Consider the following 23,498-nt stretch of genomic DNA (forward strand, 5'->3'; position numbering starts at 1 on the left):
TGAAACTTTCCACACATCCAGTTCTTTTAATGACAAGTTATATGGACCAAGAGCTCTGTCATTTCATAAATACTTTAAAAGCACTGATTAAGCTTGACATACTTCCTTTCTTCAACACACCAGACACCTTTTAAAATAAATTTTGCTTCCCATTGTTTGATGGGCCCCTGTCCACCTTCATAATTGACTTTAAAAAATACTTCTTTTACTGGCACATACATATAAATCAGCACTGCTAATTGGCTTAAGGCAATATTAGTTTAAACATTCTGTCATGAAAGAATACACTGTACTGGCAGCACAGGCTTTACATTTCACACTGCAAACAGTAATGTGTTCATATTCATATTTCATTACTACAGTAAGTTAAGTCATTTACAGAGAAATCACAGTAGAAAAGAAAATGTCAGTTTAGTCATAGCCTCTTAAATGATGTGCTTCAGTTTCTGAATCAGTGAATAACAATTAAAACCACAGCCATTAGTACAACAAGATGTTACAGGAAGTCACAGATTTTTACCTACTAAAATTGAAGAGCTGACCAATGCAAACTACTCTTCAAGATAACATAATGGAAGTTGAATAAAATCTGCAACTTTACATGGGGTTTAACTCACAATTAGCTGTAAGTAAGTACTTTCTACTAAGCTAGTACTGACACACACCAGATATGTACCAGTGAGGAAAATGGATTAAGTTATTGAGCTTTAAACAATCAAGAGGAAGACAGGTCACCCTTCATGCATGAGGCTTATAATAAAGCCCCAGCTCCCTATTTTTCTGCAAGGCATGCAGAGCTGCACAGGAAGTGTCATCTTTGGACAGCAGTACCTGAGCCAGTCTGGATCCTACCACATATACAGCAATATAGCATTACACCAAAATCAATAAACAAAAATCCACCTCTCTCTGCTAGGTCTGTTTTGTTTTTTTAATGTTACCATGCTGCACTAACCCAGCTACACTGATCCGCAAGTCTGCAGTAGTGCTGCCAAATACTGCAGTGCTGCGCAGCCACACCAGCTCACTTAAGGATCACGCTCCAAGTACAGACTTGAGAAATATTTGCTAAGAGCTTTTAATCATGCAATTTTACATACTTTCCTGCATAACATAAATATGTACCCAACTAGTAGGAATAAATGGATCATCTTCCTTGTTTACTAATTTTACTTAAATATGCTTAAAACATTTGTATTCAAAGTAAATTTTTCTCATAGTGGAACATGTGTTGTAGGGAACTGAGGTTGTAGGATCTGTGTCTTTAAAAGGTATAAATGCTTGTTTTAAAAACAATTAATGCTTCATGAGCTATAACTATTTTCTTAAGCATACTGAACCCATAATGGAAACAAAATGAAAATTAGTTCTGGTCAATAATTAAAGTGTTTAATAGTGACAAAATACTTATCTTTTGAACAAATATAAAGTTCATGGTGGACCTATTCAAATTTAAATATTCTGTACCCTGTGAAGCTTTCTGACAATTACTTTTAAGTAATTGTAGGTCAGCATGCTTCCTTTTATTGTGCTAGTATTGCAGAATGAATTGCAGTCATTTACACTTCCTTCCCAGAAGTGACATCTTGCCACAGGTGAGAACTCTAAGCATGAGTATAGGTGTTTCTATAAAGTCAAATCTATACAATAGTCTGCTTTAAATGCTTGGGTTTTAACTTGTCTTTTCATTGGAAATGTTAGGTTAATTTTAAAGTACTCCTACTAATCCAGATTCTTCCTCTTGGTATGATCCTGAATCTGGCCAATGTAATTGCTACATATATTGTCTTGCTTTAAGTTCACAACCTACTTGAAATAGTGAAAAATGCACACACATCATAAATTCTACTGCATCTCCTATCAGTGCAGTATGTACAGTATTAGGAACAGTGCAAATACTAGCAGTTAGCCTACTACTTTCATTCTTGAACTAGACTATTGCTATAAATGCATAAGAACAAAAACCTATTATGCAAGCGTAGTGACATTTCCAAGCCTAATTTACTGTAAAAGCACCTTCAGTTAGTCTGTAGAAACTTACCACATCTTAAATAATTTTGGTTGTTTCAAAAGCTGAAATACTGTAATAACAAAAGCAATCTTAAGTTAGTATGAAGTCATGTATAAGCACCAGATTCCTTAATATTTACAGTGCAAGTCTTAATTTCTTTGAGAAACTGCTTTTAAACCAATGAGAGGCTATTCTACCAGTTCTCAATAGTTTTGAGCTTCCTAAAATGTGTGCAGAGTAACCTCATAATTTACAAGATGAAGGCACCTGATTTTAACCTCGGGGGGGGGGGGGGGGGGACAACAAAAAAAAACCTGTTGTTCAGAATTTATTAAAAAAACAGGTAGCTGAAAATTAAAAAGCCCACTGACCCAACAACTGGAAAGCCAGTCACCCACAGAGCAGCAGTACCATTCTGCACCACAGGATATTAGAGCTGGGATTCTTAATGTGGACTCTTGCTCTTCACACCAGAGCGATATGAGTGCTGCTCTATACTACAAATCACCAAGAAAGAGCTTATGTGCTAAGTGTAAGAGTTGGAAAAATAGTTTCCTCCATGAAATCACAATCTGAATGCAAGTCTATTAGAAGCAGCCAGGCTGCAAAGCCTGCTTTGTTTTTAAAAGGAACTATTACCTATCTAACAGCCACAAGCAGGTAAAGCAAGAACACAGCAAACATATTGTTCTCAACTCTGCAAAATAAATCACAGGAACTTTGGAGCACAGCAAAGAAGCCTGGAACAGTGATGAGGCCCAAAATTTTAATAAAAACTATTTATGTAAGTTTGGTCTAAAAAATTTACATTATGTTAAAAAAATACTTTGATTGTGCAATAAATAAAGCTATTTCCCTGCTTCTTCCCAGTGCCACTTTTTTCCAGACTTCAGACTGTACAAGACACAGCTGTGTTCAAAAGCACGCACGCACATCTAGGAGTTGAAGTTAGTATTTCAGCACAGAAAATGCATAACACTCGCCAAAGTTCAAAGCATTCTAGAAAAGAGATGCTAGAAATCTCGCACTAAGACAGGGAGGTTAGGTGGTACTAGAAACTGCAAACTAATAGTCTAGACTCTCAGGAACCACACATTTATTGTGGTTTTTTTTTTTTTTTGGTTAAATGTTTGGTCATTTTATTAATTCTTTAATTTCAAGGAGACTGAGAGATGACCATTCACAATTTGAATAACCCCCTCACAGGCAAGATTTCTGACTTGTTTTAGCTCCAAGCATAAACAGAGTGATGTTTATGTTTCAAGTATCTTGAGATCAGCTCTCAAGTCTAACATGCAAACAGTAACTCTTGTTTCTCTGTATCTATCCCCCACACCTATGAAATTAAAAAAAAAAAAGCCAAATTAAATTCCATTACCCACTTGTTATTTTTTCACTGTTTTGCAAAAACTCATGTAAACTGTACTCCTAAACTTGGAAATACACTTAATTATAAAATGATGGTGAAATAAGAACATAAACTAGTAAGAATAAACAATCCAAAATGTTCACAGTGCAGCACACCATGGAGCCTAAGGTCCATCACATGACACCGCCGCACTTACATTGCTTTGGAAACCTTAGAGACAGCAGAAAGCAATGCTAACGCAAAAAAACTGTACCCTTACACAAAGTAGTAAAAGTTATTGCATATTTAATCACATTTATTTGCAATTCACGTTAAGGCTGGATTTACTAAAACCATGACATACCTATAAGCCCCACTTTGGGCTTCTTAATGAAGCAACCAGGGGTTTTTTTTGTTTTTTGTTTTTTTTAATACTGAACCAAACCTTCATTAAGAAGACAAAAAAGACCCAGTGAATATAGAGGAGAGCCACCATCTCCTATTCATAGGACACACGAGCTTCATTTTAGAGACGTCCTCTGTCTGTGACATGATTTAGTATCTCAATAGTTCAGCTGAAGTTACAAGTTCAAAGTTTACAGAGTTTGACCAACTGTCCCCTTATTTCACAGAGCATGAGATAACAGTAATTCATCTAAAAAGTCAACTAACTTACTTATTAAAGATTTCCACAGTTTGATATTTAATCATGCCTTAGGAGAGGCTCATTAACTCCACAGGCAGCAGCGGCCTAGAGATATGAATACAAACTTCCGCCTTGCCATGAGTAAAGGCACTTTTGCTGGGAAATCAACTACTTGCACTAAAGAAACTAAAGGTTAGTTTTCACCTGAAGCCGAGTAACATAACATCCTCCAGCATTATCCCACCCCCTCAGGTGCTGTACTTACCTATTTACTGTTTTGAACAGCTTTTGGATACTATTCTTTTTACAAGGTAAAACAAAGCTAGAATGAGCTATTTCACAACTTGGTCTTGAACAACAAAGCCCTCAGGACTCTTGCTCTCCACGGAGAGGAAAAGCTGCAGTCAGTTTCTCCTGTAAACTGATACAGAAGTTCAGGTTTCCCACAGCCAAGAGTGCTACAGCATTTAAAGTCCCAAATCACCTGGTGCCAAGCAGATAAATAAACCAGAAGATGATAGTTCTAAAGCCATTTTTGAGAGAAAAAACAGTAGGTAACAGATGATGTAGGGTAGTTGAAGGAAGACCAAGATTGCGAGGTGGTTTTTTTTTTTGGATACCACATGAGCTGTGTAAAGACTCAGTGCATGAACATACACTCTGCGTGAAGAGGGCCCAGTTCATTCAATCTGTCAAATTATCATTCGCTCACTCACCCTTATTTTATAGAAAAGTCCATTTTAAGATCTGGGACAACACACTTCTTACAAGCTGCTGTGACAAACGAGGATGGTACATTTTTCCCAATTGCAAAGGACGTATTCAAAACCCGTTAATTTGAATCATGAAGAACGGATTTAATACTTGTTTGTCACCTCAACTACTACCACCTTTCCCCCCCCATCTTTGATACTGTTATTAAGAAAGTGTTGTAGCTGAAAATGACTGAGGCTGCATCATTCAAATGCTAGCTGCAAGTGCAATTCAATACTATTGGATATATACAGAACATATGCTACACCAGAAATCTAAGGACAACAGCATAGAATACAATAATCGGCACTCTTAGAATAGTTATTGCAAGCCTGATTAAAAGCCATTTAGTGTCACACAATGTTTCTATTGTCCATGCACCTGCCTTCTTCCTCTCAGCAAGATCCACAGAGGCTTATTTACATTCAATACAAATGCTACACAAGTAACCTCCCACAAAAAAAAAAAAGTTTAAACTTTTCTTTTTTGAAAGCAGCTGCAATTGGGTAACACAAAACTTCGTAACTTCTCCCCAGTTGGGGACAGTTCTTAGAACTGAGGCTAGACATTTCAAAAGGCCAAGTTTACCCAGTTTGTGCATCCTCACTGAAGAGGGAAGCAGAGTAGGGACAAGAAGGCAAAATGCTATAGATTTGACTCCAAGGGTTACCGATTGCTGGCCAATGAAAAGTAACTTTCAGTGAGAAGGAGGGAAGATACTTTGGAGCAAAAAAACAGAAGAGAAAAAGAATGAAAGGTTGAGGCTTGGTTTGAAATGTGCAACTCAAGGTTTCAAAACTACCAGGACAGACATGGGAGTCCTCTGAGAATCAGTTTCATTGCCACTGCCATAATATTGCAATGTACTAGAAAATGAAGACTTAACAATTCCAACAACTTTACAATAGACCAGTTAAAAGTTTAGCAAGCTGGTATACTGCCAACAATTTAAAAAAGGAAAATCACAATCTAAAAAACACAGAGCAAATTAAAAAAAAAAAAAGAAAAAAGAATGCCCTCTAATGCACAGCTAGGAACTAGTGAACTGAACACTGGAAAGGTACTTTTGTGGACAAATGCGATACTGCATTTAAAGTGCAACACTTCACTATGCCACTCCCATACTGCAAAGAGAACAGACCCTTCCAAAGCATCAGTCAGTCCCTGCATTGCATTAAAAAAAGAAAAAAAAGAAAAAAAAAGACGCGCACACACACACACACAAAAATCATTCCTCCTCCCCTTCCCCACCCCCCAAAAAAACTCCTGAGAAAGAGTAAGGCTGGATTAGAAACCCACTCAATTGCAACAGGCAAGTCTGATTTTTGTTCTTAAAAGGTCTGCTGTCAGAGGTCAAAACTTTTCATTATGGCATCATGGTCAAACTTGAAGCTCAAGAAAGCTCTTGACGAGAACACAAACTTGTAATGGCCATTGCATGCCACAGAGTGTCCCTCTCCATGTTCTAGCAGCGGATCTTCACTGGAGCAACATATCTCATATGCTGCATCTGCTTAAAGAAAAAAAAGGCATGGAACAAATTTTAAACAGCTACTTAGCAATAAGTGAATCAATGACAGTATTTAAGTCTACAAAGCCATACATGAAATGCATATTCAATTAACATTTAAGTCTGCGTCTGGTCATAAACTGAAAAAGTCAGTCAAACAGCCATATTTACCAGGCATCTAGTGGCTAGAACAAATCCTAAAACTCATGGCAATCTGGAGACATTTTCAATAGCCAATTTTACCCACAGGGTAAATTTCTGTTTTGCGAGTCACATCTTCGTAAGGAGGAAATAAACGTGGCTCTATTTCTTGAACAGGAAGTAGAAAACTCTGAAAACACTCAAGAAGCACTGGTTAATCCAGACTAGTCCAAAAGCAACTGCGGAGGGCAAGAAGTATTATGACTAGCAGGACGGAAAGCCTTGAACTAACACTTAATTACCAGCATTGTGTTGATTCAGATGCTATTTTCTGAATCAACCCTCGGTTATTTTTGCCCAGAAACATGGCGAAATCAAAGTTTTCACAATTAAAGAGACGAATTGCAAAACCACATGAAGTTGACAAAAAAAAAAAAAAAAGAAAAAAAAGACAACTTCCTTAGAAAAACAGGGCTTCATAACATTTGGCTGGCTGTCATACAAGGGGAAAAAAAACACAGAAAAACCAAAAATCATCTAGTGTCTTCAGCCCTAAATGCATGACATTGGATAGAAATTCAGAGTGCACTTGCCTGTTTCAAAGTTATCTTGAAGTCTTCTTGGATTAAGCCTTTTTTCACATTTCTAGTTAAGAGAACGACCACACATTACACACTTCATAAGAAAATTACATTTATGTTCTTGGTGGTACTGCTGAAGTGTCAGCTGAGAAACATGTTGGTTACATTTGCTTTGACACACCTCCTGATGTGGGAATTATGTCATTTATAATGCAAAACATGAATTCTGTGATGCTGCTTTATCTAATAAGCACACTCCAGTTCCACCCAAGTGTTTCAGAAGCACGCAATCTTGTGACTCAGCCAACCATTTTTAAGACGCAGGCTTTTAAGGAGAAATTTTGAGCATTTTCTAAAAGTTTTAAGCCAAAAAGGGCTTGCATATGATGGTATGAAATCAGTGGCACATGCATATGCCTGTTCTTAAATCTGCCTGCCCTGAAAAGCTGGGGGTGGAGTATTTGCAAACAGGCAGCTGCTGACACTTAGAGTACCATGCATTAAAGACGGAAACATCTCCAAGAGAGAAGGAAGTGCTAGCCCCAGGTAGGCCGCCATAGGTATACAAACAGAAGTATGAGCCTGCACACTCCATTATAGTTAAGAGCTCCCTGGCCTCCAAATTATGTTGGAAAATATTCCTGGGAAGTGAAGTGTTTAAGCTAAAAGATCAGTAATCATGAAAACACAAACAAAACAACACAAATATTTAGCCAAGTCTATAAAGAGCCTGCACAGTAACTGTGGAGTATTAACAGTTCCACTCGTTTCTATAAAGATCCTACAGACTCTCACCATCATAAAATACAGCCTTTTCTATAAAGCCACAAAATTCCTGGGAAGTCAATCCTCTAGCCTTTCATTCTTCTACTGTAAGACCCAAACGCAGCTTAACCATTGCTTTCTACAAAAATGATTTTACATGGATGAGAGTTTATGGTTTCTGCATTTTAACATGAAAACGAGAAAGAAGGGAAGAATTACAAGCCAGAATAAGAAGAGTCTAGCTTACAGCCAATAAATAAGAAAAGCTAAAGCCTGGACAAGCAGTTCTCCATGCAGTTCAGCTTGGGGCTCAGTTGCTGCACAAAAGCCAACTGAGCAGAATTAGAGAACTATAAAGAACAGTGAGAGGAAAAAAAAAATCAAAGATGTTAAAAAAGTAACTCAGTGAGTTCTCCCAGCCAGCAGAACTTTGGGGGCAAGGACAGTAACAACAAACAAGAGGTAAGAAAACAAGAATGTCATATTGGAATTAACAAATTGCTGAAGAAAGCATATGAGATCCTGGCATACAAGTCTAGTTCGTATCTCAAAATTCATGCCAAAGAGGAGGGAAATAACTAAGCATATGCTTTATAGTTTTTTTATCTAAGTGTTGCATAACAAAAGTTGATAAATTAAATTTTAAAAAAATTGATTTAAAGTAATACATGTCTGACATATTAATGTATTATATAATGTATACATTGACTTATTGTGACATACTGTAGTAGGCTATTACCTGACAGGAATGTGGAAAGCTGCAAAAGGATTGTCTACTGAAAGGGCTGACAAAATTCTCATCCGCTAAAACAAGCCTTATTTCCAAAAGGCTAACTTAATAAGGTTTAGTATGCTTACCTATAGATGTACATGCATATAAGTTAAGAAATGTCATATTCCTACAAAATACCTACTGAATATTCTGTTCAAATATACTTTTGATAGACACACTCTCTAGCTATTACTGGAACCAGATAAATGAGACAGCCACTACACGTTTCTTACCAAGGCATGGTTTTGCTTAGCTGGTTGACTGTGGACTCCATTTGTTCGCTTCTTTTGGCTGGGAGTGTCTTGATATTGCTTTCTGCCATTGCCCCTCAAGTTCTGACTCAGCCATTACATCCAAAAAGTAGTAAAGACAAGAGTTTAAATGGCAGCATTGAGCATGATTGCACTGTGACACTTCCTACTTATTAACTAAACTTCCCTCCCAACCTCAAAACATTTAAACATTTTTGTAGACAAACTGAAGCACACAGAAGTCAAAGCAACGTGTACTCCAGTTACAAAAAGTTACCAGCTTTTACGCAGTCTCTTGCACTCTTACAGACTCGTTGCTATACAATAAATACACCGCAGTAAGTTCCCACACACTGATACACACATACTAGTGGTATGCAAAAAACTTCAAAGAGGTATGTGAAGGGCACCCAAAGGGTGCGTGTCAACTGCTGTGCATATCTGAAGCAACATAACTACAGCCTGATACCCCACCATGTCAATATCAAGCAAGTAAGTCTGAGAACTCCCTGCAAGAGGATTTTTTTTTGCATGTTTTTGTTTTGCATGTTGGTGATAAAATTCTTTAGTTCCAGGGTGGAATGATGAGCCAAAACATCTATTTTAAATGGTTTTAAATGGAAAACGTAACATACCTTTATTTTTAAAACTTCAGACATCTCGGGATGATTATATGGCTTCTGCGGCTGTTTTGGCTTTACCCACTGCTCTCCTGAAAAGCCATCTGTAAACACCTGCTGACTACAGCGAAGTTTGGATCTAGCACATAGAAAAAAACCCAGAATTTACAACACAACTTCAAGGCTATTAATAGAAGAACAGAAATATATTAAAGTTTTCTGCCCCTCCAGAACAACCTGGAAGACAAGCTGAAGTGCTGAAACTATAACGATGCTCACTCCATTCGCCCAACTTTACTTTGCCTGCTGGCAGGATGCCCACGCTCTGCGTAGACAGACAGCAGGTTGTGCCCACCTTAGCATCTTTAATACATCAGTGGTCAGTGCTCAACTGACCCGAGTTACTGTAGCGTATCCTTCCCCATAGGAATCCAGGTTTGAGGACTTGCTCTACACTTTTAGCTTAACTGAGACAAGAAAACAGTAGCACTTCTTCCCCTATCAACCCCTTCCAGTATTCTCGACAGGTTTCACTCTAATTGATTTTAGACTGTTTTTCAATACCTCTCTCCTTTTAAAGTAGGTTTTATCTAGCTACTTCTGAAATTACTTCACAGTACTACTACTTCTTTAGAGTGCCTTATTTCTCTTATGGAAGTGCCAAAAGCATTGAACGAAGTTACCTACTCATTCTAGCTTGTTTTTTGGATTCCTATAGATAGGACTCAATAAATTATCTCAGTTCTGGCACAACTGAGAATTCACCCCCCACCCCACCCCCCCAAAAAAGCATATCAAGGCAGTAATTAACCTTCCAACCTATTTAGAATCCTCTGAGATATTCCCATAATCTTATTAACCCATTATATTCCTGAAACAGGAATACTCAGAGAGAAAGGATGATCAGCTTTGTATAACCAATGTTTGATAGAAAGGCTATAGGTAGACGTGTTAAACTGACCTGGATCTTACCTTGCTTTTTCCATGTTGAGTTTAGAGGGTGTGCTCCCAGTCGATGAAAATCCATTGTCGCTATCCGAGGAATCTCCATTCCTTTGAGAAAGCCATTCCCTCAATGGCCTGTGACCAAGCAGAAGTTCAACAATATTTGCTTACTAAAACAAGGCGAAAGAAATAAAAGTCTTCTGAAAGGTACTGCCCTAGAATTTGGCTCACCTTGAACGTACCTGATAAAGGGAATGGCCATAAAAAATTTGTTAGGTGCCAAACCTAGCTTGGACTTTGGGGTCATGTCATTCCTGTGGCACGGTAATTTGTCGATGGAAAACCATTCAATATTCTAAAAAAACAGAGAAAAACCCACACTGCTGTAGCATTAGAAAATTTTACAAGTGCACATCATCCACAATTATTTTCTCTAATTAAAAACTGTAACAAAAGACTTGAATTAACTGACTAAAATAGAGTTTTCCACATAAAGCTAATTAATGATAAGTTATTCTTCTGACTGCAACTACACAATAATGGTTGCTACAGCACATATTCATTGTAAGATTTATCATCTAAAATACAAAATGTATTATCCAACAAATAAATTTTGAGTGAGGTTTTCAAAAAAACCCTCAAACCACAACAAACCACTGGGCACTTGCCATAATACACAGGTAGAAGCTTCAAGTAACTTTCAAAGCCACTACTGTTCTTGCTATTTGTAAACTGCCACGAAAAACAGACCACCTATACTAGTTCAAAAAATATCAAAACTAAGAGAACTTGGTTTGCAGAATATGTTTCAGCTTCTGTTACAAAAGAAAAAAAGACATGGGAAGAGGAGAGAATCTGTGCTGGAAGAATTTTTACATTAGAGTTTTAACTACTATAATTGTATACTTTGTGGAATATGGGGAGGGATCAAGAATTCTGAAAATGCATACAAACTCACATGAGCTTTTCTATTAATGAATCTAGCCCCAAAACCCAGCTCCAGGTAAGATAAATAAATTCAAAAGACGTTACAAGCTGAATGAGTTTGTAGAACAATTCTACAAGAATTACAAAAACAACATGCCAGGTTGAATTAGATCAGAAAAAAGTGCTTCAACACAGAGACAACAACCTATCCTGGTGAGAACTCTACATAACATTGACCATGTGCACAGGGGTGAAGAAAATTGGAGAAAGTTACTGTACTTAAAAAAAGAAGAAGCAGCAGCAGCAGTTCCCACTCTTCCATTTGGTATTAAAACTGTATCACCGGAGTTCAGAGTCATATGCTACACTACTTCAGTAAAACAAGTCTTTAATGCCAAAAAATGAGTTCCCTGTCCAGTCAGCCACTAGCACCTTTTCCCATTTTGAAGCCTGATACCCTGTTCAGTGGCACCATCTGCATAAAAATACAGGGATAGCTGTTTTAAAGTGAATTACAGTACTAGAAAAATATCCAGATTTCAAAGATGATGGGGGGCACCCACAGTAACAAACTTTCCAGCAATTCTGACACTTCAGTATTTGTTTCCTCCTTTCACAATACCTTTTAAAAGCCTAATGGCACACAAACCATCCCAAATAGGTAGCTCTCATTGTGTGCCCTCTCCCCAGCCTCCTCTTTCACACACACCATTCACTAAGTCTGGACTGTGTTAGCTATGAGAGAAAGCACACAATAGTTACTTGCCTCTTCTAATACATAGGGGTTTGTATATCATCAACTAAAGATTTTAGTTTCAGAAGAACATACACAGTTATATATGCAGTTATAGCTAGGAAATGATTAATGCATACACCACTTAGGTGAAAAGAAGGGGAGAATTATTGTTTGCCTGCGTGTTCTACTGTTGTTTTCACAATGAATGGAGATGTCAGGTAAGTGGTCTCTGCATCAGAGTTGCAAGAAGTTGGTAAGAACCTACAGTGATAAGCTGCCATTTGTAACTAGTATGAGACATTCATCACATTTGGTAGTTCCATTATTTTACAGGACCCCCCCAAAAAAACCCAAAAAACCCACACCCAACCTCCACAACAAAGCACCTTTACAATTAAACAAACCAATACATACCCGAATTTCCCTTCTAGTTTTGGGGTTGAATTTTGTGTTCTTTGGAACTCCTGGAATGATGTACAGCCGTGCTAACTGATCATTAATTCTCAGCTCAATGTATTCCTCTTTGCAGATATAATCTTTTATGTCAAACCCTGTTTCTTCAAACACCTGAGAAGTATATAGATGATATGAGTGTGTACATAAAGATTTATCATTTCAAAACCTATCATGAGGGAAGGCATGACTAGTTTTCAGATCTAACCAGGAAAGTAGGCCACAGCTGACAAAAAACAAGCTTTTACACAGATATATGCCTATTAATTGAAAGAGTATTTAAAATCCTATGCAATTCACATTTCTTTAAGAGAGACAGACCTGTAATAATAAAAAAAAATTAAAAAAAAATAATAAAAAAAGAAACAACCTTATTACACTTTCGTATATCGATTCACTAATACAAACTGTGAGTCTCTGGCTGGTCCTTCATGCTGCTGGATGCATGGAAGCCTAAATCCTGGTAAAAGCTAATATATTAGATCTAAAGTACAAACATCTGCAAATTCTAACAAGTTTTATTTACAGATCAAATTTTCTGTTCATTCAAATGATCATTTTACCATGCAAATCTCCTACCCTCAAGATATATAACCCTTTTCAAGTTCAAAATAAAATCCAGCAATAGGGTAGAATTACTTTGACTACTAAATTCAAGCTGGACATTAACACTGATAACAGTCAAATTTAAAACTGCATTGTCCGCTAATCTCAAGAAAACACAGAAGTGTTATACCTGCTGGAGATTACTAGAAAGACAATGATGTTTCAAAAGAACATTTTTAGCATATTTTATGGTCCATGTTTGCAGCAAAAGATATTTACAAGTTTCATTTCCAAAAATGGAGAGGAAATCAACCACAAATAAGAAAAAGATACCATTAATAAAAAGCAAATAATTGATTAGCCAGTCTTCAAATTAGTATATATGACCCCTCCCATAAAAACAGAAAACAAGCCATCTTCCCATATAACTACATTAAAAGCAGCACTTAAAAAAGAAAGAACAGAAAAACACAAGAAACCCACAAAAACATACTTTTTCAGCTAAGAGAAAATACACTTTTCCTCTCATACTTAATCTTACTACTACAACCAATGTTCTCCCTTCCTAAAGGATCTTTCCAGATGGTTCAATTGAATTCAGTGTAGAAATTCATCTCACCAAGAGAATAATCCATTCAGTGTTGCTCTGACCTCATCAGCGCCTGAAATACTACTCAACTGTGTTCATATTGCCCAGTAAAGACATCTTAAATTAGACCATGTACACTGTCACACAGATGCAGTTTATGATTTTAGACCTGTGCTGACTCAAGTGGAGGCAGTTAAAAGATTTATGCACAGATATTATGGTCATGCCAATTTCTGGCAGTATCTAAGCTTAAAAGAATTTGCCAGGTTTACCACAGTAGCAGCCTATCTTGGAGGAGACAGTTCAGAGCAAGAGTGTTGTTCACTTCTGTAATTTAAAGCAATTCTGCAAATGAAAAACATCATCGAAAGGGTTTTTGTCAGTGTAACTGTGCCTGCATTAAGGCTGTTGCTAGCATGACACAAAGTAAAGGGGAAAGGATATTTCACATTATCCCTTCCCAAACTAGTTATGCCTGCTTTCAATAAGCCCCCGTCCCCTGTGCTGTGGTCCATATTTTTATGGTCTCCTCTCCCTTCAAGCTACAGTCCTTCACAGCAACCCTAACAGTCCCTGCCTAGTACAAGTTTAATTAAATATGCTCTTTCATGGGTGAGGGGAAGGGATATGCACTGAATAATAAAGTCAACTTCATTGACTTCCTGCTCATCTTTCCCAACCCTTGACTTATGCGATGACAGTTCACTGTTCAGGTGTTTTACTCTTTGGTAAGTCATACAATACTATATAAACAGTGTTCTACGCTCAGAAATCAGTAAGGGATCACATGAAAGTTCACTTCGCATCTGACTACTGCATAACAATGCACTGTTAAGATGAAATACCTGATTTTGTTTTTTCAAGTCCCTATTAAACAGCTGAATGGTGTAGAAAGCACCCTCAGGAAGTCAGAAATAAGGAATTTTTCATTCATGTATTTTGAACACATACACATAGGAAAAAAACCTATGACTTCTTAGATGCTCACTCAGTCCAATCAAGAAGAAAAATAACACATCTTACTACTTTCCTTCATTGACTTAATTCTTTCTCAATTCCAGGTGTATTATGAGACTTTCCATTACAGGAACACTGAGTTTATAACCAATAATATTCATTTACAGTCTATTTTTTAGTATATGACTCTAGTATAAATTTTGGGTTTCCTGCAGCAATAAATCCCACAGATTATTTTATTTTTATAGTCTACTTGCCATATACAGTGATCCTTGTTCCTGTATCACTGAACAATTTAAAATAAAGTTCTTTACATGTTTTACATAACCTTCTACAACCTCCATCAACTTTACACAGCCCATCTTACGTAGGCTCAATTCCCACTCTTCTACTATCTTACAGTTCTGGTGGCTCTTGCAATTAATATTGCAAAAGACAGAGAACAGCCAAGTTTTCACAAACACCAAAAATAATACTTAAAATTTGACCGAAATCGTAGAATAGAACTTTAAAACTAGCATTCACGTAACTTAGCAAGTCAGTGCAAAGCAATCGAAAACATCAAAACCCTGTGATTTTAAACTAGATAAACAAACCCTTGATAATCATAGCTGGCAACTCAGAAAATGGCTAAAAGTTACAGCAGAATAATCCATCAAGAATAGACAAGTTATTTACCTGATTTTCATAAACAGATACCTAACTAAAATGTCTTGTTATCTAATGCATGTATCCTGCTCTCAGCAAAATTTCATTTATCTTAAAAGAAAAATTCAACTTAAGAGAATCAAACAGGACTTACCTCTCTAGCAGCACAGTCATGAGGAGCCTCTTCTTTATTTACCTTCCCTTTTGGAAATCCCCAACCAGACTTTGCTAAATAGCCCTGGACCAAAAGAACCTGCAGAATACAAGGAACGCAACTGTCAACCACCCACTACTCTAACCAATTTCTAGGAAACCTTTTTTCCTCTAGGAAACTTTTCACTGGAGGAAGGAACCAACCCTTAAGCACTCATTACCACTACGGCTTTCTGATAAAGTTCTCTGTTCTGGGGGGGGGAAAGAAATCAAAAGTGTACCCTATCTCCCATATTTTACTCACATATTATGTTCTTGCACATACTTCAACATTGTCATATTTCTGTCACGTCCTTCTGAATCTGAACTGCCTCCCCCCCCCTTTTTTTTAAGATGACAAAAGTGAATTAGAAAAAAGATTACTTTTGCCAGCACACACTCCATGTGTCCTGCTAGTCCTTCACCATATTTCCATACTTACATTTTCAAGTGTTTCATCAAGAATAATTGCACCATAGGTTGGCACTCCCATTTTATATTCCTTCCACTCATCTAAAACCTTTTGTACATCTTCACCTTGAGGCAGTAAAAAAGGGCAGTGATTGAAGAGTACAGCAGCATGTTAAGGATGCTATATTTATTTATCCAGTTTCCAATCACATGCAGTCATGCAAAGACATCCACTAAACATTTACAATAATGACTCCATCCCCAGAGTGCTTCCCAGATATATTCTCTTGGAAGTAAAGAGTATTACAGATTCTCACCATGCAGAGAAAACACGAACAACATTTATAACTCTAAAACTTTGAAAGCAAATCTACAAGCCCTTAAAAAACATCTTATCAAAATGCCAAAGATGGTACCAATAAAAATTATTCTTCAGCAGTATATCTAAAAACAAACACTACAGCAGAAATAACATTTCTGGCAAATGCAACCCAAAAAGGAAAAGGTGTAATGAACAAGTATTATCTACTACACTATTTTTCCTGTGCTGCCTACAAGTACTAGAGGAACTGCTTTGGTCTGAAAAATACTGTTATAATTTAAAAGTCTACCTGAAATTAATCAAAAAAAACTACATAGTATACAGTGACAGAAAAAAAAACATTTTTACAGTCTATGCTAAAATTAATATTAAACATAAACAGCCTTCCAAACTAAGTCTCTGATATTCAAACTGACAAGGAATTATTTTGGATAGTGAAAGCACAGACAATATTATTATGAAGGTTAGAACCAATACTCCAGTTCCACACCAAAAATGTATGGGAAAAGGTTAAAACAAAAACACTTGCTGCATGTTGGCATGAAATTTACTTGACAAGTTCTTCTCCAACAAGGCATAGATCATGTAAGTTCTGCTTCTTTTCATTAAGTGTCAGGCCTGGCAGAATACAGCCACATGAGTTCAGTAAAAATGCATCCTCTCCCCTACCAACAGAATGGCTTCTAGAAGAATCCCGCAGCAACTGCCAGAACTCCCAACAAATATATACCATTTTCCATCAGGGAACACATACCATTTTTAGCTACACTTACACCAGGGTTTTCAATGAAAGGCTTTAAATGAGGAGAAAGCATAATCTGAAAAGTTCCAACAGCTCATGTGAAACCCACCCAGTCTGCCAACCTGCGGCCATGAGGAAAAGTGAAAAATCATCCTTGCCTTCCATAGTTTGTAAGCAGCAAGAGAAACTTCTGTTTTGTAGAAGCCAAAAAATTATGGGAGCACTGAAAAGTTAAAAATCATGTCTAGCAGCAGGACAGGAACAACCATTTTCCTGTTGCAAGTACAAGATAGAAAGTTTCAACTAACAATATGCCGTTTGCACTTTATCCACAGAGTCTGAAAACATTTACAGTGATAAAAAGGATATCAGCTTTAGCAAAGTCTCTTATCCCACACTGAGGTAATCCTGGTGTGTTTTGCATGTAGAAATCCAAGTAAAACCAATGGGCGAGTTCAATCTGAAAACATACTCTGATTGCATTGTCTCTCTCTTCACTTGGAATGTGCAAAATAAATCGGCTGCCAGAAAAGAAAGAAAAATAAGATTGGACAAATCTATTGATTTAAATAAACCTAACAAAGAAAATGCACTACAGCAGCAGTTTTCCTAAGCTATGAGTGCAGAGCAACAGATCTTCCTGGTGGTCTGCACAGCAAAAAGTTTTCATGCGAAAGATATAGCTTTTAAAGTTAGGAAGGAAAATGGGTCATGAGGTTCTTTCTCTCCCAAAACTCAGTTATCTAAGAAACTAAGTAATTTAACTGTTGTGAGAACAAAGAAGGTGAAGACAGCCTATGTAAATGGCTATATTACAGAAATGAAACAATTTTTAAATGCCCAGTAAAAAGAAAAAAAAAGTCTGTGAATTCCAATATACTTCTTCTGGACACAGGTTAAAACACATCCATGTATTTTTTTCACTTAACACCACAGTAAAATATTAATTTCCATAAAATTTAAAGTTTATCTAATTCTGGCAATATGATCTTATGCATTTCCTCAGTCTGAAGTAGAAAGTCGAAAACTGGTTTATTTTTCAACTCTGTTTTATGCTTCTTGCCTACTAGCTCAGACATGAGCACAAAGAGATGAGGCTTCCAGAGATGTACATTTGAGAAATAGCACTGTATGATAGTTGTTCTTATTCAAGAAAGTTTTGGGGTCTTTTTGTTTGTTTGTTTTTTTAAGAGCAAGAACAGCAGTGTTTTCTTTTCAGAAGTGTAAGGTCATCCACCCATGCAACCTAAACCAATTGCCAGAGCTGTTCTAAACTCAGCTCTTGACAAGTACCACGCAAGTCCCACAAGAGCATAATATTGTTGCTGGAAACGGAATTTTTTAAGATGTCTTTAATTAAAATTTTACAAGTATAAGTAACCTTATTCACTTTCACAAGTAACTTTTCCTACTTGCCAATTTTCAGTTAGCAATACCCCCCACACTGCTTCCCATTTTTAAGGCTCTATTACTACTCAAAGTAACCCTTATATATAAGGCTGCTGTACCTCAAAGGTATAAAAATACATTTTTATATATTTTATAACTAGTTGACAATGCTTTCTTGCCCCAGCACTGCAGTTGATTAAAAAGTTGAAGATGTAGTATGCAGAAGCAGCACCAAAGAACAAGAACATGCCAGCATTAGGCTTAAGAGCGGTATGAACAAAACCAATTAAGAATGCTACTTACGAATCAAAAAGTTAACTTTTAAGTCATTTGTGGTACCTGAATCCCAAAAGAGGGACTGAATTGCCAACAACAGGTACCTCCAGTTTGTACCTCCTAAAGTCAAAAGATGAGGCAACAGTAACAAAGTAAGAGAAAGAGAAAAGAGAAAGCAAGCTCAAGCAGCCCAAATCCTAAATTAAGACTCTGCAATAAGATGCTACATTAAGACTCTGCAGCTCCACTTATTTATTTAGCAGTCACAGAGTATAACTCAGTAGCAAGACAGCACGATGAAAAATTGCTGTGCATGTAAGACTTGTTACTTAACAAAACGGGTCAGAGCAGTCCTGCTATTGAAGCATACATATAGATTAATTTGCCAAAACTAGAATTGTTATCTTGGCTTTCTGTAATTCTAAAAAAGCCTGAGAGGAACTCTACAGACACTTGAAAACATCCTACACCTGGCTTCAGCTTGCAACTTGTTTCTACATGCTGCCAAGTAACCTTTCACCCTCTGAACAAGAGTTAAGGTGTAGAAATGTCTTAATTCAGTTTACTAGCAGGTAAAAGCCATGATATAGCTTTCAAAAGTTTCATTGCAAGTGATATTAGCCTAGTGTTTTTTAATGATATAGCTTTCAAAAGTTTCATTGCAAGTGATATTAGCCTAGTGTTTTTTAATCTTATTTTTGTTATCCTTCAGAGAACAGCTTTGCAATTAAAAGATTTAACAAGTCACCACCACCACCTATACCTGATCCTCACACAGATCTCTGAGGTGGAATATACAAGCCTGCTTATTACTTCCTACAGTTGAAAAATGTTTAATTTTAAGAGCTGGCTTATGCTGGGTCTTTGTTATGGGCCTCAGTGCTATATAATTTCAGTACTAGATTCTGTGAACTCACAGCTATGAATGTTTGACTCAGAACTTAGCATAATGTTACCTACAGTAATGGGTAAGTTGCACATGGGAAATAAAGCCTAGAGTCTAAAAGCCCTTCATCTGATCTGCTTGATCTAATAAACCCAACATGCAAGAGAACTTTTAAAAACATGCAGTAAGAATTCCACCACACTTAAGTTGAACTATAACCTATAAGAAATTATTATATATTCCACTGCTGACAGCCTGGGAAAACACTGAAGGTAATTAATATCAGAGAGAACATCCACAGGTACACATTGCCTCTGCAATGCTGTTTTCTCCTACACAAGAAATCAATGTAACAATTTCCCTTTTTCAAGTAAACACTCAGTTTTGCGCTAAATGCTATAGTTGCTACTAAATTGCTGACATTTACCCCCAGCAAAATACATCATCACAGAAATGCTGCAAACCACACCTTGTAAATACAGTAGCCTAATTAGTAACCTTAGACCATAAATCCTACCTAAGAATGTAATTTAGGCCTTGCTACAGAGTAAGTTTATATATCTCAAAATTAAGTTGCTTCAAGCCACTACAGAGAATAAAAAGTTGGAGATTTAGCCCAATTAATCATACAATTTAATAGTATTTGGTAAGTTAAGATCAAAATTGTTTGATACAAGAAGAAATCTACAGTCATCCCGCACAGTGCACAAGAACTTAGAACCTATAACCCACAATGATAAAAATAAAATAATAAAAATATATCACTCCCACCCCTCGGGTCATACAAAATTAAGCTATCAGCTGAGGTGCCTTTGGTGCTGGAAACAGCCATGAGAACTACTCGCAGGCACTAAACTAGCTATAGCTGCCCTGCCCTGAACAGTGGAATTATTACTTAGACTAATTGGCTGAATTAGGTGGCACAGCTGCAAATGATCTGAGGACCTATACATGAACATCTTTGATTGGCCTCTGTATGTGATCAAAGGAAAGTGATTTGGCTTAAAGAAAAATCTAAATGCATTTTAATTCAGCAGTGTGTTATACTGACTACCTCTATAACAGCTCACAGCGGTCTTTTTGTCACAGGGAAAAGTACCAGATGCCAAGCAGGTCAACGGCAAATACAAGCAGGGGTACTTAAGTTGATGGCATCTCCCGACACAACAGGACTCTGCATTTAACAAATGGACACTTTTCTACACAGAATCTAAGCCTTTTGCTTCAGATGAAAGGAAAATATTCCTGTTCAAAGAGAGCACAAGTCTGAAAGATACTCTGACACTCTCAAGATACACAAAGAGAGTGGCTGTGTTTTGTGGACATCTCGGGTTTAACTGAGCTTCCTGGCTTTCAAGTGAAATATATACATACACATATATAGATGTATATATATTTTATACATATTATATATTCACACAGACACAAAATCCTAAACTACTGGGAAAGCTTGACTTGGGAGCAGAAATTTTTCTCTTTTTAGCTTGATAAAAGAAATATACACTTTTGCCATCTCCTAAAAATTCAACAACAGTTATTTAGATTTTTAGTTGACATAGTGGTACAGCCCATGTAGAAATAGCAGAGATTTTCTAAGGGTCCTGTAACCTTCCAAAGCTTTTATTATACTGAAATTATCACAATACTTTAAATATTGAAGGCTCATTCACCAGCCGGATTAACAACAAAAATCAGCATGGGTTGTGTTAAAAATGATGTTAAATCTAACATAAGCTCAATAACTAAGGACGAAAACTTGCAAAGCTCCTTCTACTAAATTTTCCACATCATACAGAGACTGAAGAATGCAGAAGTAACAGATCTTCTAATATTCCATTTACAGTCAACCACCCCAAGTACACCACCACTGATTTTCCACTTCCTTAATTACTCATCTCTTTTGAGCCAAGGCCTATAAGGTCCTCTCACTTGTCCACTTTCTCTCCTTGTCAAAGCATCAAAGGCCAGTTCCTCTACTCCTTTCAGTTGCTCTGTCCATGTCCAAAGCAGGGTAACGTATTTGAAATAGGGCTGATCTGTCAACACTAATGAAAGTCAAGCCCCTAGCCTACCACTCCGCGTTTTTTTGTTTTTTGTTTTTTAATTAAAGCCACACTAGTAGAATCATGCAATTACAAGACAAAACAGCATTTTAAAGGTAAAATATGACAGCAGCTCAAATGAACACCATTACATAGACAGTGGGACCAAGCCTGAAACAACTTAAGATCCAGATTCCTCGCATGCCCTTCCACCAGCTTCCCCACAGGAGTCACACTAATAGGCTGGCTATTTCAGTTCTAGAAGTATTGGAGTTCCCCCTCCTGATTCTCTGGAATAGTCTTAATTCATTCTTCATATGTGAGCAGGCATCTAAAAGAAAAGCCCCATCTCTCGGGGGGGTCTCCTTAGGGAGGTCAGGAGAGACATGATAGATATACGAACATGTTTCAGTGGCCAGACCTACAGAACTAAAATTAATACTCGTGTACTGCAAACTCTGACTCTTGCATTAGATACAAAATGAAACAGTAATGTGCTGAACAGTTCTAGTTTTCTGTGGTATTTTCAATTCTAAGCACTTCCATTCAAATTCTAAGCACTTCCATTCATCTGAAAACAGTAATTCCAGGTAAGTGGACTATACTTCATCTCCAGCAACGATTTTCTGTTGCACACAAATACTTCAGAGAGGTCCTTTCAATGTAGTAAGACACAAGGATTATTTCATGTGACATATACCACATCCAGTTCTGGGTATCAAATTCTGGGGATGATACAGATGAATTAGAAAGTCCAAAAGACAGCGTTAGTGGCGATCAGAGGTTGAGATCATAAGAGAAAAAAAAAACTCCCCAAAGAAACAAAGCTTCTGCGTCTTATGGCACTATGAAAACTTAAATGTGTAGCCTTTAGGGTGAGAAAAGGTGACCACTCATTCCAAAAGGATCAGCAAACAGGAGAGAATAATTTCAGAGCGATGGGTGTTCCCTGACCCCATTTTTCCCATCTCACCAGAGCAGAAAGGACTCCCCACCACCCCCTTATCAACCAAACCAAACTTTTGCACGATACACGTCACATTAATTCCATCACAACACGCACCCTATCAGCCTTGCACCTATAACACTCCTCTCACTCACGCAAATATTGCCGATGCAGCTTCACCTCCTTGGCCAAACAGCGCAAACTTCTGAACCTCGAAACACTGGATGAAAAACATGAAGCATGCTCTGCCGCTCCAACCCCCTCCCCTCAGCCCTCGATGTCTTCTGCGCTGCTAATTCAGCCCTGCATCGGTTTTCGACTACGGTGCGGACGGCACAGAAGCGGGTACCCCCTCCGCCCCGCCAGGGCAGCCCCAGCAGGCTGCTCACGCGGCGGCACCTCCCGCCGAGCAGCCGCGCGAGCACCGCGCAGCCAGAGGCTCCTCCAGCAGCACCGGCCCCGCTTCCGTGTCGCGGCCGCCGCCGCAGGGGCCCCAGCACCCCTTCCTTCTCGGGGCGCCCGGGCTGCCTCCCTCCCGCCCCGACCCCCATCCCCGCCCAAGAGCTCCAGAAAGCCCCGAACCCGAGTCGGCCGCGCCCCCCCCCGGGGGCCCAACGGATGGGCCGCGCGCGCAGCTGAGGGGGGCGGGGTGGACACGCGCGCGCCCCCTCCCCCTACAACGGCCGCGCGCCCGGGGCACCATGGGAGGGGGCACCGCCGCCGCCGCCGCGGGGAGGGGGGGAGGGACGGAGGCGCTGCCCCGCGGGGCTGCCCGGTGGGAGGCGGGCCCGGCTCCGCCCGCTCAGGGCGGCCCGGAGCTACCTGCACAGGTCGTCCAAGACGCTGCTGGGGATCTCGGCCCGTTTGGTCTCCATGGGGAAACGCGGCTCATCCCGACGCGACGGAGCCCGAACCACAGCGCGGCGGCGGAGGCGGGACTGCGCGGCGCCCGCCCAGCGCGGAGCGGAGAGAGGCGAGCGGAGAGTGACAGCCCGCTGCACCAATCCCCGCGTGAGCGCGGCGCCGGGGGCCGCCCACGGGGGGGGGCAAGGCGGCTCCAAAAGCAGAGCCAATCAGCTCGGGAGTTATTGGG

At 38.6% G+C, this 23,498-nt stretch overlaps 1 protein-coding gene across 4 annotated transcripts; it reads right to left on the reverse strand.

Annotated features, from left to right (window-relative positions):
- Nucleotides 1-23,382, reverse strand: LOC112995227 (m7GpppN-mRNA hydrolase). Of its 4 annotated transcripts, none has more exons than XM_026120087.2 (11): nucleotides 23,228-23,382; nucleotides 17,236-17,387; nucleotides 15,834-15,961; nucleotides 15,354-15,452; nucleotides 12,421-12,573; nucleotides 10,586-10,698; nucleotides 10,371-10,478; nucleotides 9,414-9,537; nucleotides 8,761-8,862; nucleotides 7,003-7,054; nucleotides 1-6,268 (listed from the first exon to the last, which is right to left on the reverse strand). In XM_026120087.2, exons 1-11 carry the CDS (start codon nucleotides 23,278-23,280, stop codon nucleotides 6,105-6,107), a joined length of 1,248 nt encoding a protein of 415 aa, XP_025975872.1. In that variant the 5' UTR covers nucleotides 23,281-23,382; the 3' UTR covers nucleotides 1-6,104. The 4 variants fall into 4 exon arrangements, with proteins under 4 accessions (XP_025975872.1, XP_064355851.1, XP_064355850.1 ...); XM_064499781.1 differs by having other exon boundaries at nucleotides 1-6,271; XM_064499780.1 differs by lacking the exon at nucleotides 23,228-23,382 and adding an exon at nucleotides 22,561-22,689 and having other exon boundaries at nucleotides 1-6,271.
- Nucleotides 23,383-23,498: the final 116 nt, after the last annotated feature.

The sequence above is a fragment of the Dromaius novaehollandiae genome, chromosome W, assembly GCF_036370855.1.
Source record: "Dromaius novaehollandiae isolate bDroNov1 chromosome W, bDroNov1.hap1, whole genome shotgun sequence".
Lineage (NCBI taxonomy): Eukaryota > Metazoa > Chordata > Aves > Casuariiformes > Dromaiidae > Dromaius > Dromaius novaehollandiae.

Bases quoted from the DNA above. Each gene is read 5' to 3' on its own strand.
- LOC112995227 (XM_064499780.1), bottom strand. From the start codon at position 22,640: ATGTTTTTCATCCAGTGTTTCGAGGTTCAGAAGTTTGCGCTGTTTGGC. The intron at 12,574-15,353 runs GTAAGTCCTGTT...TATACTTCTCAG, and splicing joins ATGACTGTGCTGCTAGAGAG to GTGTTTGAAGAAACAGGGTT. The intron at 6,272-7,002 runs GCAAGTGCACTC...TTTTTCTTTAAG, and splicing joins TCAAGATAACTTTGAAACAG to CAGATGCAGCATATGAGATA.